This window comes from Macrotis lagotis, chromosome X, assembly GCF_037893015.1.
Source record: "Macrotis lagotis isolate mMagLag1 chromosome X, bilby.v1.9.chrom.fasta, whole genome shotgun sequence".
NCBI lineage: Eukaryota > Metazoa > Chordata > Mammalia > Peramelemorphia > Peramelidae > Macrotis > Macrotis lagotis.
Window position 1 is genome coordinate 688,723,713 of NC_133666.1, and position 15,668 is coordinate 688,739,380.

The 15,668-nt window shown below is 61.0% G+C and overlaps 1 protein-coding gene across 1 annotated transcript in view; it reads right to left on the bottom strand.

The window, feature by feature from the left end:
* Positions 1-10,954, bottom strand: part of MN1 (MN1 proto-oncogene, transcriptional regulator) — an 80,236-nt gene extending 69,282 nt beyond the window's left edge. The window contains 4 exon segments of the mRNA XM_074200997.1: positions 6,913-8,111; positions 8,201-9,582; positions 9,634-9,871; positions 9,873-10,954. Of these exon segments, the coding sequence (XP_074057098.1) occupies positions 6,913-8,111; positions 8,201-9,582; positions 9,634-9,871; positions 9,873-10,954 (3,901 nt within the window).
* Positions 10,955-15,668: the final 4,714 nt, after the last annotated feature.

The window sequence follows — 15,668 nt, forward strand, 5'->3', positions numbered from 1 at the left end:
GTCTGAGCAAAAGGCCTGCCCTTCTAATGGATTTCCAAGACCCGACACAAACACACACACAATACCCACACACTCACACACATACACACATTTACACATGCATTCATACACACACACACACACACACACACACACACACACACACACTCACACACTATCTCTTCCCCATCTAAATTGCCTACAAATGTACATACGAATCTCCACCCTGAGATCTGTCCACCCCAAGTGGTCTAAAATTGGAACGAATCCCCTAAATAATCATCTCTTATGAGTTGAAATTCTGATTCCTAATAAGAAAAGTTATACTAGTCCTACTTCTGGGGAGGAAGAGATGGCAGGAGTGGGAGTTGGGGAAAAAGGCTGGCAGAAGAAGGAGGAGAGAGCAAGAGGGAGAGCATCAGCCCAGTATTCAGGGTTTTCACGGTTGTCTCTGAAGGACCAATAAATTCCCACCATCGCCAGTGTTTTATGATACAATTCAGGGGCTCTGCCCCTACACAGGATACAGACGACTGAAAAAAAGCTACAGTATTTTCACTATCCAAATGAAGCGAACTGACCCAGGGGGTCAATCTGCACTCCTAGTCAGTCCCCTTCGATATGCTTGGCACAGGGGAGGTCGGAGCAGGGGAAATGATATCAGGGAATTGTCATAGGATCAGGTAGGGATAGGAAAAGTGGGGGAGGGCACAGCCCCCCAAACCAGAGGAGTTTAAGGGTTGAGGCCATCGTCCCCATCAGAGAGGCCTCATCGAGTCTTCCCAGTTATGGCCAAGAGGGAGAATTTCATCCTCAGGACATGCCACCCTGTCCGGTAGGCATTATTTATTAAAGATGTATATTTCCTAACGGCGGAGCATATCGCATAACTTCTTGGCAAGGATGGCATCATTTTCAGTAACTATTAAGAGGCTTTGTGGAAGTTTAAATACTTCTGTCACGCAAACGAAATCATATCAGGGACCGGCGAATGTCATTGCTAGAAAGAGAAATTAGTTTACTGAAAGAGCCTCATTCCTTTCCTAGAAATCTCAATAAAATAAGAGAACCCTTCAATAGAGTAATATTTCCTCTGCTTTACTGGGACTGAAGGGAACTTGGGAGAAATGTAGATGAATTCATATTAAGGAAGGCGACTCCCTGGGGGCACTTCCTGGTTTTCCACATATATGTTTGTGGCTATATCTATACATGCGTGTAAATACCCATATAGAAATAAAAATGTGTGTGACTATATGTATAATTCTGATATAAAACAAGCACAAATATTATACCGAACTCTATTTAAAACCCAAGCAATTGCAAAAATCCAGTGGCAGATGAAAGAAAGGGATGACTTCCATGCTGCCCTACCTCCCTAGCTTTAAATTGTCTCTGTCCTTTATTAATATTTATTGGAAATGGATAATTGCAGATGTGTGCTGGGCTGGGGGGGTGGGGTTATGCTGGTTGGCTTGTCTGAGAGACAGGTTTATTACTGCAGTGAAATATTAAAGAGCCACAGAACATCAGGAGTAGTTCTGGGGACTGGGCTGGTTAAGTGAAAACAAGATTCCCCCCCCCCCTCCCCTCCACATAAAGGTACCAGATCTGTTTACATCTTCCCTGATTAACACCTGTAAAGCTTTAGCTTCCCCAGGACTCTCCTATAGCTGCCATAAGAAGGCAGGGATCTTAAAAATTCTGATGGGGGGGGGGGGTAAGAACAAAACAACTAAGGTTTTTAACTCCTCCCTCACTTCTCATCATTTCAGTATAATTGCAGTTGGCCTTGCATTTTCAGACCATCAGTTAAAGGTTTCAAGAGAGATTTAGGGTTGGGGTGGGGAGAAGAAGGGAAGGAAGAAGGGAAGGAGAGGGGATCCATTCTCAGAATAAGACTTCCTAAATCAATTCAGAGGCTGCAGAGCTAGGAACAGCCCTTGGAGCTTATGTGGTCTAATGCTGTTGATTTGATAAAGGATGGAAACTGAGGTCAAACGGGAAAGGGACTTAGCCAAGGTCGCCCATGGAAGTGGCAGAGCTAGAATTCACCTTCCCCAGGTCCTCTGCTTCCCAAGTCAAGGTTCTGTCTGCCACAATCCGGTTGTCGATTTTAGACCTGTCAGTTCTGATGGATGTCCGACTGGCCGGCTTTCGCCTTCGATTGACTCAGAGGCGGAAGACTCATACCAGCTTAGGGTCCTAAGGGGACTCAGTTTTTTTAAGATTCTCCCTCTTCCCCATCCAGGAGTTTTCTGTTTGGGGGCCAGTTTAGAGAGAAGCAAGAGTTCCCAATAGCTCCCCACAGATCACTGCAAAACTGTTCTTGCTGAGGCTGCCATCCACAAACCCTACCAGTTCAGGAGATAGGAGATGCTTGGGACCGCTTCAAAGATCTAATCCTGAAAGAATCCCCCAAACACTCAGCCAGTGTGAACTTACTCTAGGATACAAGGGATTTAGGCTGTTTTAAAACAAACACGCAGACCATGGGAAAGGGAGTAGGAAAACACTGTTCTTCTTCCCCACCCACCCACCAAGAAAATCTGGTGATTCAAGGATCTAATGGTTTTAGCCATTTTTCCATCTGTCCTGAAATCTATGAAAACCAGACATCTTCACGAGATGGGTTTAAAAAAAAGTGAGGGGGGGAGAGAAAAAGAGATATTTTAAAATATAAACAGCTCCCTTTTCCCTCAGCACTCACCCTATTCAATTCCAGAGGTCCTTAGAGGCAACAAACCCATCAGTAGACCCCCTAATACAATTTTCTCAATCATTCTTCTAAAAAGCAGAGTGAGGAAACTTCAAAGAGGCCCTCCCTATCTGAGTTTTGGGAGCTTTCCAGATTGGGGCATCTGCAACTTAGGAACTACTTTCCCAAAATGGACATTGTGGCTTTTTATTTTGCTTAATTTTCATTTCTTTCAAGACCATCAAGTAGCCACGACAGAAAGCTTTGCATTATTGCATCTCCTGGGATGGTTAGCTTCAGACTTTGCAGGCCTGGGAGTCTTGGTACAAGTTCCCACCAACATCTCCTGCCTAGAGAAAGACATAGGAGCCCATAGGAGAGTCCGGGCACGTCTCAGGAGTTTTATTCTCCATGCCATCCGGAAGAGTTATTTGGGCCTTCCAGCCTGGGTGTGGATCATTTTGCTAAACATAGGACTGGTATTTTGTCACTAGGGCGGGAAGAATTCCGAAACGGTGTTAATATTTAATCATTCCAGTAGCTAAGTATTTTATAGAGGGTGACAAAATAAAGTAGGTACTTTTCCTTGGAGGATGAAGGGTCTCCTCGAATGCTAAGGCTAGGGGGTTGTGGACTGGCATCTTTTCTCCCTAAGTAACAGTTGATTATGGAGACAGGGATGGAAGATGGCTTCTAGGTTGGGGGTTTTGCTGTTTGTTTGTTTGTTTATTTGTTTTTAAGGACCTGACCTTGCACCTCAAGAAAGAAGCCAATGGCAGAGAGTGGCCAAGCCTACCATGTTTATCAGAAAGGAACACTCAGGGCTATGTGGAATGAAAGAGAGAAACTAGCTCTACAATGTAGGCAGATGGGAGGCAGCAGGCTCTCATAAGAATGAAAAGTTTAATCTTTCTTATTTACTGCCAGAGAGGAAAAAGTGAGATCTGAAGGAGATACTTTGGAAGGCTCTGGATGGTGGGTCGAGATGAACCGAGCTCTGATACAAACCAAAATTCCAGACTTTAGGGAGAGGAAGGTTCGGCTTCCTCCTTTCCCACATCACAGAACAAGAGACAAAGACAGCCAAGAGACTGGGGGTCCCTTCCTGCCCGCCGATGTTCCCTGGCTAAACTCAGCAGCTTGGAGGCTAATCCGTAAGGACAATGACAAGGAAAGGACCCACTTTGCCTTGGGGGGGGGGTGAAGTAAACCAATATCACCAGATTCTCCTTTCAGAAATAAACACCTCAAATCCATGCCAGGGCCATTTCTTTAAGGACATTTCTCCTAGCAGAGGTCATTTCTTTCCTTTTTCCTACTGAAAGCCCAAAGAGGCTTTTAAAAAAAAAATAAAAAACTCCTTTCCAAATCAGTTTATCTGCTCTTTTCTGCTTATTTCTTCCAGAATGTACAGAGAAGGCAGGAGGAGATGGGAATGCCCATAAGGGAGCTCTGCCTGTTCATCAGTTTGGGGGTTTGGTCATTTCCCAAGCCAGCCGGGGTTTTTAGAACTTTTCACCCCCACACCTGACCCCCCCCATCCACCCACCATTTTTGCCAGTCTGCTTTGAATGATTTGAGGGGAGGAGGAAGGGGGAGGGGCGTCTGTGCCAAGGTAGAAATGACAGGAGCTGTGATTTGTGCTAACTACCTATTGATCCACCCCAATCGAGATGTTGTGGACAAGAAAATAAACGAGAAAGGGCCAGGAAGGACGCTTGTGTGCAACTCCATTTAAAAATGGAAAAGAAGAGAGGAAGGCCCCAAACAAAACCAATTTATGTCCTTGCCTGGGTGAAGCCTGAAGAATACTGATGGGCACCGGTGGCTGTTGTGCATGCTAAACACGCCCGGCTCCGGCTCTCAGGGAGAGCGTCCTGGGCTGGGCATTACCCAGGAACAAAGACGCAAACGGCAGGGACCCACCATTCATGCCTCAGAGAGCCTGGGGAAGGGAGTCAGCCTCCCCCCCCCAAGCTGGGAGCTGGGAGCTAGGAGATCCCAGGAGTTGGGCTGGGCCACTTAAGTCCTGGTTTTTACCTGTCTACAGGCCCCGGGAAACAGAAGAGAGGGAGGGAGAGAGAGAGAGAGAGAGAGAGAGAGAGAGAGAGAGAGAGAGAGAGAGAGAGAGAGAGAGAGAGATGCTCAGGAAGAGAAGGGGAGAAGAGAAAGAAGGGGAGGAATAGAAGGAAAAAGAGAAAAGGAGGAGGAGGAAGAAGAAGAAAAGAGGAAGAAAGAACTAGAAAGAGGAGAAGGAATGGGAGTCAGCGAAAGAGGAATAGTGGGAGAAGATTTCAAAAGAACGGAGAAAGAAAAAAGGAAGAGAAAAAGAAAGAGGGAAAGATGAGTGCAGAGAATTCCAGAAGGAAGGAAAGCAGGCCAGGGGAGGGAAGGGAAGGGGAATGAGCGAGGAAGAAAAGACGGATAAAAGGAGGAAAATGATAAAAGGGGGAAAGGGGGAACCAAGAAGAGGGAGGAGTAGGTAGGAAGAGGAAAGAGGGAGAGGAACCAGGGAGAAGGGAAGTGCAAGAGGAGAACGAAAACAGAGGAAACCCTAGGAAGAAGGCAGAAGGCAGAGAAAGGATGAGAAGTAGCAAGAGATGATGCAGCAGCAGCAGGACGAGGGGCAGGAGGAAGAGGAAGGAAGCTGGGTCCTGGGCCAATAAATAGGGCGCTAATGAGGAAGGCACCCTAAAGGTGGGTTTAACCAAGCTGCTCTCTGGCTGGCTGACAATCCTCTGGTGAGGGAAGGAAGAAGACCCTGCATATTTTTTTAATTATGATCTATAATTTTAAGAAGTCATTAGCCTTAAAAAAATGACCTCATTAAAATGAAACGGAAATCTACAGGAGCCGAAGTCATCTTTAGGTTAAAAAAAACGGTTCTCACTTTAACTCCAATGGTTTTCCATTTCAGGTCTTCCCCCCCTCAACTTATAGACTCATAATGGCCTCTAGACACTGGGAGACCTATAATGGAAACGAATGTCGGAATTAAACATCTGTCACCCCATGCAGCTCCCTAGTGACAAACCCTGGGCCTCCGGGCCTCCCAAGGATACATGCTCGGGTTTGGTTGGTCTTGGGTTCTTTTTTTTTGGCCCTGTAAAAGTTCGTCAGTCTCAGTCACCCCCTCTTCTCTCCTTGCTCCCCCTCCCCAGGATCAGAGAATGTCAGCAACAATAACGACAAAAAGCCAAAGAAATCCAAGGACATTTAGGGGAGTCCTGACAGGTCTCTGGATTCTCAATGAATAAGCCAGGAGAGAGAGAGAGGAACAAGAGACAAAATAGCTATTCATTCTGAGAGCAACTGTCAAATTAGGGAGGGCCTCAGAGATAGGCACAAGACCTTGCCACTTCTCCCTCTCTCCCTCCCTCCCTTCCTTCCCTCCTTCCTTCCTTCCTTGCAGCCTTTCTTCCTTCCTTGCAGCCTTCCCTGCTTCCTCCCTTCCTTCCTCCCTTCCTTGCAGCCTTCCTTCCTTCCTTGCAGCCTTCCTTCCTTCCCTCTCTTACCTAACCATCTCAGGACACAGACCAGCAGGCAGGAATATAAATACCAGGCATTTGGGGAGGGGGTGATGAAGGAGGAGGGAGGAGGATAGTCACACACACACACACACACACACACACACACACACACACACACACACACACACGCACACACTGCTGCGGAGGGAGGGTCTGGGCCACGGGGAAGGGCTTGGGCCGGCAGTCTTTCCTCCCCCAAAGTGTTCAAACCCCTAACTCCCGCAAAAGTTGCTCAGGAGTTGGAGAGGGGAGGGGGGAGGGCCAGCTACTCCTCAACCTGTCCAGCCCAGAGAAGACAGCTCCCCCCGACTTCCAGTTGCCCCTCTGGGGCCTGTGGGCCCGAGTGATATTGGGGTTCCTTTCCCCGCTTCCTGCCCCAGGACCAAGATGAGCCTTTCCCTCGTCGCCCCCTGCAACCATTACCCACCCAAAGGTGGGGGGGGGGCGGGAAGAAGAGGGAACCTCTTGAGGCTGATCAGCAGACACCGCCTTAGCCCCGCAGGGCTAAGGAGGGGGTCCGGCCCCTCCATCACCGAGGGTCTGGGCTTGGGGATGAACTGAAAGTCGGGGGGAGACATAAGCGAGGTGCGCTCCTTGGCCTCCAGGCGGGGGGAGGGAGGAGCGCGGGGAGAGGCTAGGCCTCCCGTGCAGACCCCAAGGGGAAGGGAGGAGAGGCGAGGGGGCGGGGAGGCACGGTACCTCTACCTTCTTTGCTGCCTGGGTTCGGGGGCTTGGACTTCTCCCAGGGTGCCAGCGTCTTGTCGTCCTCGGGGCCGTCCAGCAGAGCCTTGTCGCCCGGGATGTACCAGCTGGAGCTGTGCTCCGCCATCAGGGAGTCCAAGTCTATGGTGCTCATGGCGCTCTTGACCGCCTCCGGGCAGCAAGCCGCCAGCTCGCTGTCGCCGTTCTGGCCCCCGGCGCACTCGGCCTTCTTGGCGCCCCCGCCGCCGCCGCCGCCCCCGCCCCCGCCGCCCCCACCCTTGGGCCCCAGGGGCTGGTCCTCCGAGATGCTGAACTGCTGCCGCTGCAGCTGGATCTGCGCCTGGAGGATCTCCAGCGGGTGGATCTCGTCCTGCGGGGAGGCGCTGCTGGTCGGGGTGCGGACCTGCTCCAGGCCCGGCGTGGCCGGGTGGGCCGCCCCGCCGCCGCCGCTCAGGCCGTAGCTGTCCGGGGTCGAGGTAGAGGTAGTGAGGAGGCCGCCCAGGCCGGGGGCCGCTTTCTGGCCGTGCTCCCCGGCGGGGCCCCGGGGCATCTTCGGGGAGCCGGCGAGCAGGGGGCTGCGGCTGGCCTTGGCCAGGGCCGGGGCCGCGTTGTCGGAGCTGGACGACACCTCGTCCTCGTTGGCGTAGGCCGCGCTCACCTCGTCCGCGAAGTCCCCGACGTGCGGGGAGCTGCCGGCCGACTTGGCCCCGCTCTGGAGGCCGCCGTCCAGGGACGACATGAGGTCGGCTTGGTCGCCCAAGAGCAGCTCGGCCCCTTTGCCCCACGACGGGGAGGTCAGGGCCTTGTCGTGGGGGGTGGGCGCCCCGCGGGGCTCGGCGCCCGAGCTAGCCCCCGGGGGGCCGGCGGCCGCCTGCTGGCCGGGACTCACGCCCGCGCCCCCGCCGTCGGCGGCCGCGGAGAACTTGTCGAAGAAGGTCCCGGGGCTCACGTGGCCGCTGTCCCTTTTTCTGCGACCCCGACCCCGGCCGCCCCCCCCGGGCACCGGTTTGCCGTCGTTGCCCGACGTGGCCTCGATGGTGTAGTTGGGGGAAAGGCTGGTGCCGTCGCCGGGGGCGGGGGGGTTCGGGGGGCCCGGGGCCTTGCCGCCTCCGCCGCTGGTCCCTCCGGGGGCGCCGGGCCCCGGCCCCCCCGGCGCCGCTCCGCCGGGAAAGTAATCGGGGCCCGAATTCCCGGCCCCGGCGCCCCCGCCGCCGCCGCCGCCGCCGCCGCCACTGCCCCCGCCGCCCCCCCGCCGCCGCCGCCGCCGCCGCCGCCGCCGCCGCCGCCGGCCGCCCCGTCGGGGTCGGTCTGGCTCAGTTTCCTCTTACTCTCCGGCTGGCTCTTCTTGTTGAAGGTCACGTTGAGGTTGGGCGCCCCGAGGCTGGCGATCATGTTCTGGCAGGCGGTGGAGAGGGCGGCCAGGCAGCTCTGGCCGAACAGGTTCTCCTTGGAGCTGGGCTTGTTGAAGGAGCCCAGGCTCAGGGCGCCCAGCTTGCTGGCCGAGGCCCGCTGGCTGGGCTGGAAGTCGGGCTGCTGGGGATAGGCGCCCCCGCCGCCGCCGCCGCCGCCGCCCCCGCCGCCGCCTCCCCCGCCGCCCGGGGAGGCGCTCACGCCGGGGTTACTCAGGGGGGTGGCCTGCCGGCTGGGTCCCCCGAAGGGGAAGCCCGGCTGGCCGCCCAGGGGGGGCGCCGCGAAGTCGGGCGGGGGGACCCTGCGCTCCGAAGGGGGATTCGACAGGCCCACCCCGGCCCCCGGGGACTGCAGCTGGCCCAGGCCCCCCAGGCCTCCCCCGAACTGGGAGTGCAAACCGGGCGAGTGGAGGGCGGGCACGTGGCCCTCCCCGGGCATCCTCAGGGACTCTTGCAAGCCGAGGCCGGTCACCCCCGCGCCTCGGAAGACCAGGCCCAGGTCGTGGGGGCTGCCGTCGGGGGGCAAGTTGGAGCCGGCCAGCCTGCGGGGCAGGAGGTCGCCGGGCGTCGGAGGTGGCGGGTGCGGCCCCGGGAACCAGGCGCTCTCCTGGGCCAGGTGGGGGTTCTGCGGGTCGAAGCTCCCCAGGCGCCCGGCAGCCCCGCCCCCGCCGGGACCCCCGCCGGGAACCCCGCCGCCGCCGCCGCCGCCTCCGCCGCCGCCGCCGCCCTCCCGCTCAAAGGCCGCCTGAGCCAGGCCGGCCACCGGCCCCCCGTGGACGAGGCCCCCGTCCCCCGGGTGGCTGAGCGGGGCCAGGCCGGGCTGGCGCAGCCGCTGCGGTGGCGGCTGCTGGGTCTGCGGCGGCTGCGGCTGGGGCGGCGGCTGCGGCGGCGGCTGCGGCGGCTGCTGGGTGCGGGACGCCATCTGCTTCATCATGAGGGCCGCGTTCTGGCGCGGCGGCGGCGGCTGCGGCTGCGGCGGCGGCGGCGGCTGCAGGCTCTGGGCGTCGGGGGGCCCGGGGTGCTGCAGGGCGGGCCCGGGGGGGAAGCCGTCGGGCACCGGGGGGGTGAAGTCGCCGGGCAGGCCCGGGTAGGCCGACGGGGACAGGTGGCTGTCGAGGGGGCCGCCGTGCAGGCCGCCGTTCCACGAGGCGCAGCGCTCCACGCTCGGGGGGCCCGCGAAGTCGAAGCGGGCCCTCTTGGCCACGTTGATGTAGGGGGCGTCGAAGTGCTGCAGCCGCTGGTTGGGCGCCTGCGGCGGCGGCGCCTGCGGGGGCTGCGGCTGCGGCGGCGGGGCCGGGGGCGGGGGTCCCGGCGCGGGCTGCAGGGGGAAGACGGGGTCCGAGTAGGGGTGCATGCTCCGGTTCTCCAGTCTGTGGATGGGGTACTCGAACTGCGCGTGCTGGTTCTGCAGGAGCGGGCCCCCGTCGGCCGGGGGCGCCTCGGCCTGGGGCTGCCGGGGCAGAGCCGGGGGGCACGAGTTCTGTCTGGCCAGCAGGCCGGCCGGCTGCGGCGGCGCGGGGGGCGGCGGCGGGGGCTGCGCCTGGGGCGGTGGGGGGGGGCTGCGGCGGCGGGGGCTGCGGGGCCTGCTGCATCAGGGGGTGCCTGGCCGCGCTCACCCCGGCTTCCATGCCCACGGGCATCTTCCGGCCCCCGGCGAACCTCTCGAAGAAGACCCCGCCGCCGTGCGGCTGCTGCTGCTGCGGCGGCGGCGGCTGCGGCGGCGGCTGCGGCGGGGGCTGCAGCTTGGACATGGCCACCATGGCCGGGGCCCGGGGCATGGCCGGGGCGCCCGGGAAGCCGCCGCCAGGCACCTGCCTGCCGCCGCCGTAGTGGGGCAGCTGGCCCTCGGCCTCCGAGGGCGAGAACACGGGCAGGTCGAAGTGGCCCGAGGGCCCGTCGCCCGCGTAGCTGTAGTCCAGGGCCTCGACGCCCCCCGCGTTGGCCATCCTGCGCGCCTCCAGGCCGTGCGGATCCGAGCTGCCCGCGGCCGGGAGGCCGTGGAAGGAGGCGGCACGGTTGGGGGACTGGTCCAGGGGGAGGCACGGCGCGGGCACCGCGTGGCCCGAGGGGCCCGCGCCCTGCTGCTGCTGGAAGTCGGGGAGGGCGCCGGCCCTCTGCGGCCCGAAGCCCTCGCCCCCCTGGCCGTCCGCCAGGTGCTCGTAGCCTTCGGGGAAGCCCGGCTGGCTGCCCAGGGTGGCCCCGGCGCCCCCGTAGCCCAGGAGGCGGCCCCCGTGCAGGCAGGAGGCCCCGGGGTCCGGGCCCGCGAAGCTGCCGCCGAAGTGGGGGTGGTGCTGGTGGGGCGGGTGGCCGCCGGGGTGGCCGTGGTGGGGCTGCTGGCCCCCGAAGAAGCCGTGCACCGGCGGCGGCGGCGGCGGCGGCGGCTGTAGCGCCCCGGCGTGCAGCTCCGAGTGGCCGCGGCCGTGGAAGCCGTAGGGCTCGCCGGCCAGGCCCATGCTCATGCCCAGCAGCGGGGGCTCGCCCAGGGCGCCGAGGCCGGGGTCGGCCGGGCCCCCCGCGTGGAACGTCGGGGCTTTGAAGTGGCCGCTCATGCTCAGGCCGGGCTCGCCGAAGTTTCTGTCGCCCTGGCCGGCGCTCCTGCCGGCCATCGGAGGCTCGAACTGCTCCAGGCCGAACATCCTGGGGGGCGGCGGGCGGGGGGGGTGGGGGCGAGAGAGTCAGTAGGGCATGGCAGCCAGGCTCTGCCCGCGCGCCTCCTGCCAGCGGCCGGCTGCGCCCCCGGAGCTGGGCGTGCTCGGGAGGGTGGCGGCGGGGGGTGGGGGGGCCGCAGCCCCGGGGCCGGGGACGGCGGGGGGTGGGGGGGGAGCGCTGGAAGAGGGGGGGGCGGCTCCGCTCCTGGCCCGACGCTCTGCCTCAGCCGCAAGCCCGCGGGGCAGCGCTCACATCGTGCGGCGTGGGGGGGCCTCTGGGGGCAGAGCAGGCGGCCACATCCCCGGGCGGTCCGCGCCCAGGCGCGAGGGTCCCGGGAGGGGGCGCGGAGAGTCAGGTGGGGGGGGCCGCAGGGAGGGGGTCACCTTCTCAAGTCCGAGCGTCCTGGGGTCCGGAGAGACGCGGCCCGCGCCCCGGGAGCAGCGGCTGCGAGGCCCCGCCAGGGGAAGTCATTCAGAGGCGGCTGGCGCGGGGGGCACGGAGGGTCCCCCTCCCGCTCGGTCCCGAGGCCGGCCCCCGGACGGCCGCACTCAGGCCGCCGCGCTCCGAGGGGGTCGGCTCCGCATGCCGGACGCGCCTTGGGGGGGCCCGGCGCCCCCCGCTCCGAGCGGCGTGCCGCGCTCCCTCGGCTCCGGGCCGGCGGGGCGCTGGGTCCCCGGGCGCTGGGTCCCCGGGCCGGCTCCCCGCTCGGCTGCGAGGGTCTCTCCCGGGCCGGCTCCCCGCTCCGCTCCTCTCTCGCCTGCGCTCGCCGAGCAGCAACAAGTTTTGCATTTCAGCGATCCATTCCAGCCATTAGGGCTGCGCCAATCAGCGGGGCGCGAGCGGCGGCCCGGGGCGGGGCTCGCTCTTAAGGTGGTCCGCGGCCCGGCCGGGAGCCGGCCCCCCCCGCCCCCCGCCCCCGCCCGCCCCCCCGGGGCCCTCCGGCACCGCGGGGGCCCGGGGGCGGGGGCGCGGGGGGGCGGGGGGAGCGAGAGGCTGAAAGCGGGGGGCTGAGGGGAGGAAGGAGGAGGGAGGGCCGGGCTTTGTTCGGTTTCCCGTGCACCGCCCCCCCCCCCCGCCCCGCCGGCCGGGAGGGGGCGAGCCGGGGAGGTGGGCGGCGGTCGGGGCCGAGCGGGGCGGGCCGCCCAGACAATGGGGTCGGGAGGCAGAGCCCCGGAAAGTGGCCTAGAGGGGGCCGGGAGCGGCCCGCCGGCCTGGGGCCCCGGGAGACCCCGGGAGACCCCAGGGGGCCCGGGGGGCCCGGGCCCGGCGGCGGCGTGCGCCCCGGGATCGGGACTCCGCTCAGCCAGGCCCAGCGGGGCCGGGGGCGTACGGCCCCGTCCCGAGAGCGGGGAGCAGCCCCTGGGGAAAGGGGGCACGGGGGGAGCGTTGCGGAGAGGCACCCTGAAGTTTGGGTGCCCGGGATCCATCCCCCGCCCCCTTCACCGGAGCGTCAAACACCGTGGGCGCCCGGGGACCCCTCTCCCCAGCGACTCGCTGGCCCCCTTTCGGGGGGGTCCAGTCCGCAGCCGCAGACCCGGCGCGGATGGGGGGGGGGGAGAAGGGCCTGGCTGGGCCAGGGCCGCCCCGGGGAGCCCGAAGTCCTCGGGCCAAGGGCGTAAAGTTGGGCCGGCTGGCCCGGGGAGCCCTCGGCTCCGGGTCCGATGCCTCCTTAAGAGCTCCCTTAGGCCCGGGGGGCTGAGGGTAGGCCTGGGCTGGGAGAGCAGAATCAATAGGTTGTAATTTAATCTCTGCTCCGCTCTCTATGAAATATTTATCCCAATCATTCTAGTTAAAATGTTTAGCTCTCCCGGCTCTCCGCTCTCCGCTGGGGCTGAAGGCCGCCCCGCAGCCAGTGGGCGGGGGGGCTGGGGGGGCGGGGGGGCTGGGGGGGCGGGGGGGCGGAGGGGCTGGGGGGCGGAGGGGCTGGGGGGGGGCTCTGTGGCTGCCTCGCTCGCATCCCTGGAAAACTTCTCTTGAGATGCCCAGATCTCCCTCCCAGCTCGAGGCAAAGGAAGCAGGGGGTCTAAAACCGGTCCCCAGGGGCCCCGCCACCCACCGGGTCCCAGTGGGCTTCTCACCCAAGGCTTCCGGGGGCGCGGAATGGGACACTTCAATCAGCCTTAGCGAGAGACCCCTCGGGCTCCGGGGCCCCTTTCGGTTCCCAAGAAACGGGGAGTTGGGGGGGGGATCCCAAAAGCCCTTCCCTGGAGACCTCAACAGAGAGCCCCGGGGGCCGAGTCCAGAGGAAACGTCCCCCTGGGGCCATCCTGGACCACAAGAAGCCACCTGGCCGAAGCTAGGCCTCAGAGCCACTCAGTTTCCTTGGGGAAGGGCTTTGGGGAGGCGGGCAGGGGGAAGGGGCGCCCCCAGATTCAGCTCAGGGAGCGTCCAGAGATGTTTCTTTTCCTGCTCACTCCCAGCTCTGAAATTAACAATGAAAACCAGCCCGCACCCCCAAAATGAGCTCCAGGAATAAATGGGCACAAGAAGAATTTGTCCTGGGCGGCAGAGTTTTAAAAGGATTTTTTTTGCAGGATCAGGATGTTGAGCTGTGATTAAATATTGATTTTATGTAATTAGTTTTCATGTGAACTATCCTCCTTGTGATGGCTTAGAGATTTCAGAACTGGGGAAGAAAAGGAATCGGACGTGGAAGTTATTCGTTAGCGCGGTGACAGGAGAGCCAGCCTGGGCGCAGGGAGGAGCCTAGGCAGGCCTAGGGAAACCGAGATAAAGAGACAGGCTCCCCGCCCCTCTCCCCTCCCCCCCCCCACCGCCTGGCCTGGCAGCCCTCTTAGGGTCCCAGCACGCCATCCGGGGACTCGAGGCCAAGCGCCCCAGAAGGAGGTAGTACAGAACCCGAGAGAAAGAGAGGGGGCTGGGGTGTGTGTGTGTGTGTGTGTGTGTGTGTGTGTGTGTGTGTGTGTGTGTGTGTGTGCGCGCGCGCGCGCGGGCGCATACGTGTCCAAGGGCCTCTGACAAGCTGGGCCACAAGCCCCATGGCCAAGCCCGAGGGTTCGAGTCTGGCCAGATCTGCCGGATGCGCCAGGCTCCGAAAGGACAGGTGTGAGCGCGTCTCCATCAGGTGTGGGTGGCCCTTTCTCCGGGACCTAGGAGGCAGCTTCCCCGGGGGCTCCTCGGGGGGGGGGGGGGAGAGGAGCCCGTGGAGCGCCCATGGCTGCGGTCCGGACGGGTCAGCTGTGGCCACAAGAGCCTCAGGGTGGGCACGCATGGAGTGCCCCCCAGAGAGCGGAGCTCGCTACTGAAGACTGGAAATCCGGAGGTGGGAGTCCTGAAGGAGACGAAGCCAAAGTCTTGCCATCTGCCCATAGGCTGCGAATCTCCAGATCTTTTGGTGGGGCCTCCCTGGCTTCCCGAGTGGCTTCCTGGCCAGGGAGAAAGCCCGTGTATCCAGGGCGCTCGGAAGCCTGCGTCACCGCCCGCCATGGGGAGGCTTCCATTTGGGAGAGATTTTTATATGACTCTGACACTAGGTATGGGTCTCTTCTTTCTAAGCTTAAGGGTGTGCTTCTGCCAGACACTCTTGTCTGTCCCTGAGACCCAGGTGAGCCTTTGGGAGGGGTGCGTGTGTGTGTGTGTGTGTGTGTGTGTGTGTGTGTACCTGTGTGTGTGCCTGTGTGCGTGTGTGAAGAGGGAGGAAAAAGGGAGAGAGAAAGAGAGGAAGGGAGGGAGAGAGAGACAAATGTAAAGGAATCCAACCTCTGTGTTGGGTTTCGGCTCTGCCTATGTGGGGAGAGGATGGATTGTCTGCGATCGCGTCCAATGTGGATAGTGTTTAGGAAGTAGCAGCAATTAGTAAGAGGTGTGCTGTGTGTGAGAGGGGTTTCTGTGTTGGCCAGAAGACTTGCCTGGTTAGGGAGTGCTGTCTGGTGGGAATTGTTTCTGGATGTGGACTGTGCTAAGTTGGCCTTGGTAGAGTGTGTGAGGGGGGACTTCGGGAGAGAGGGAGCGTTTGTGTCCCCGAAACTGGGCAAGTTGTTGTGTTGGTAGGGAGGGTGGTGTGTGTTGGGAAGGGTTGTATTAATTGGGTGTTAGTGAAGAATGTGGATCAGAAAGGGAGTTAAGGGATGCACATATCTGCCTGGGGAGATAGTGTGGGCAAAGTATTGGGTTGTAGGAAGTGTGCTAGTGAAAGGCTGTGTGTGTGTGTGTGTGTGTGTGTGTGTGTGTGTGTGTGTGTTAGGCCCATGGGTGTTAGGAAGGGTGTGTGTGTGTATGTGTGTGAAAGGTAAGGTGCTGTGTTGGTAGGAGTGTGACAAGGAGAAAGAGACTTGAGTATTGCTTTTTTTTTAAGAAAGATTTTTTTATTTTGAGTTTTACAATTCCCCCCCCCCCCCCAATTCTTGCTTTCCTCCCCTCACCCCCCACAGAAGGCAGTCTGTTGAGACTTGGTATTGCTAAAAAAAAGTGTCTGTGTGTGTGTGTGTGTGTGTGTGTGTGTGTGTGTGTATGGGGGGGTGAAGAGGGAGAGAGTCGGCCACCCTTGCCTGTTCAGCCATTGACTGACTGAGATTTCTTTGGAACGGACACAGTGCCCCCTAGTGGCCAAATGAAACCCAGCCCGGGCTTCAAAATGCCTCGGTGAACCAGTAGTGGAGACCCTGCCCCTGCCCAACTTCTCCATAGTAAGCTGAGGCAGGGCAGGGGCTTGGGGTAGGAGAGGAGGCCACCACTGTGGTC